Below are 1,601 nucleotides of genomic sequence, written 5' to 3'. Positions count from 1 at the left end.
TAGGGAAGTGAGTGTAGCTGATAAGAAAAAAAGATAAAGAAAAAAAATTAAAAAAAAAATTGGAAAAAATTGAATAATTAAATTACAGTAGACGCTCACAAATTAGAACCACTTTGTTTTTAGGGTGATTCTAATTTCTGAAAAATTCTAATTCCTGGACGTTTTTTTATTTCAATAAAACCTTAAAATTTAAGTCAATTTGCATTGAAAAACTACAATGAAATTTTGTCTTACTAAATTTTATTCATAAAAACGAGAAAACATAAGGTAACAATCCAATATACATATATGTATTTATGCGCTAAGTCAAAAAAAGGTCCAAAAAACAAAAACTCCAATTACAGTAAATATATTTTTTTTTATCAAAAATACATAAGAGATCGATAAATATACATTAAAACAGCCAAAAATTAATCAAAAACTTCGTAACTAATTTGCAGGCATGTAGTCTGTTATTGCTGTTTGCTTCTTCCTTTTATTTGTTTCTGCAATAACAATCTCATTGCGAAGAGCTAGCAGATTGCTTGTGTGCTTTGCGGAAAACGATTCACTATAAGTACACCATTTTATTAAATTATTTACGCTTTCAATGGCTGTAGAAGTAGAGACAACTGGTAAGACCTCCCGGTCATCAAATTCGCTGCTACCTGAAGACTCATCATCGCTATTGAGATCATGTGCAGGGTCGTCATCAAGCACATCATTGTTCCATATTTCAATTTCTGGTATGCTAATGTTATTAGTTGGCTCTATTTCTGTTAAAAGTGCTTGAGCTGCCTGAAGAGCTCCATTGCAGTCTTGATCTTTTTGCAGTAGCTGTGCTAGTGGCACATCATCGTCATCACTTTCATACTGATCAGAGTCCCAGTTGTTCAACTTTGACCAAGACTTTTTTATTACTCTTTCTTGAACATCATACCAAGCTTGCTTTAATAGCATGATTGCATTTCGAATTGAAAAGGATTTCAAGCGAACCTTGAGGTCACCTCCTTCAGCAATTAATTGAGAAAGAAGCATACTTCTGTAGTTTAGCTTGGTTAACTTAATAGGATTCTGATCCATTGGTTGTAAAGTTGCTGTTACATTTGGTGGAAAGAAAAATGCAATTATATTTCCATCGTCGCTTTGAAGTTTCTCAATTGGTGCATGAGCAGAGCAGTTGTCAATTAGCAAAATTGCCTTCGGAGGCAAATTATTTTCCTGAGAGAAACGAATCACCTGTGAATTGAAAATATTTTGGAATTACTGAACCTAAAAAACAAAGTTTTTTCTTACCTCATGAATAAATATCTTGTGAAACCAATCATGAAAAATCCGAGATGTCATCCAAGCATTTTTTTGAAAAGTTGTAATGGAGTGGATTATTGAATCCTTGGAAACTTCTTGGTTTTTTTGCTTTCCAATTACTAATGGCATTAATTTATGTGATCCATCAGCATTTACACCAAGTAACACTGAAATTCGTTCCTTCTGGATTTTATACCCGGGGGCGGTTTTCTCGAAAAGAGAGACGTATGTTTTGTCAAGTAAACAACGGTAAAATAATCCGGTTTCATCTACATTATATATTTGTGACTCCATTAGCCCCATCTCATCGACTT

General features: G+C 33.2%; 1 protein-coding gene across 1 annotated transcript; it reads right to left on the bottom strand.

The window, feature by feature from the left end:
* Positions 1-582: 582 nt before the first annotated feature.
* LOC118732354 (jerky protein homolog-like) lies at positions 583-1,218 on the bottom strand (the record flags this gene model as incomplete). The annotated part of the gene is made up of 1 exon (XM_036461484.1): positions 583-1,218. A coding segment is annotated over one exon (636 nt), but the record flags the coding sequence as incomplete, so codon positions are not given.
* Positions 1,219-1,601: the final 383 nt, after the last annotated feature.

This window comes from Rhagoletis pomonella, unplaced genomic scaffold (assembly GCF_013731165.1).
Source record: "Rhagoletis pomonella isolate Grant_MI unplaced genomic scaffold, Rhpom_1.0 Rhpom_scaffold_19152, whole genome shotgun sequence".
Taxonomy (NCBI): domain Eukaryota; kingdom Metazoa; phylum Arthropoda; class Insecta; order Diptera; family Tephritidae; genus Rhagoletis; species Rhagoletis pomonella.
This window is presented reverse-complemented; position numbering and strand designations above follow the sequence as displayed.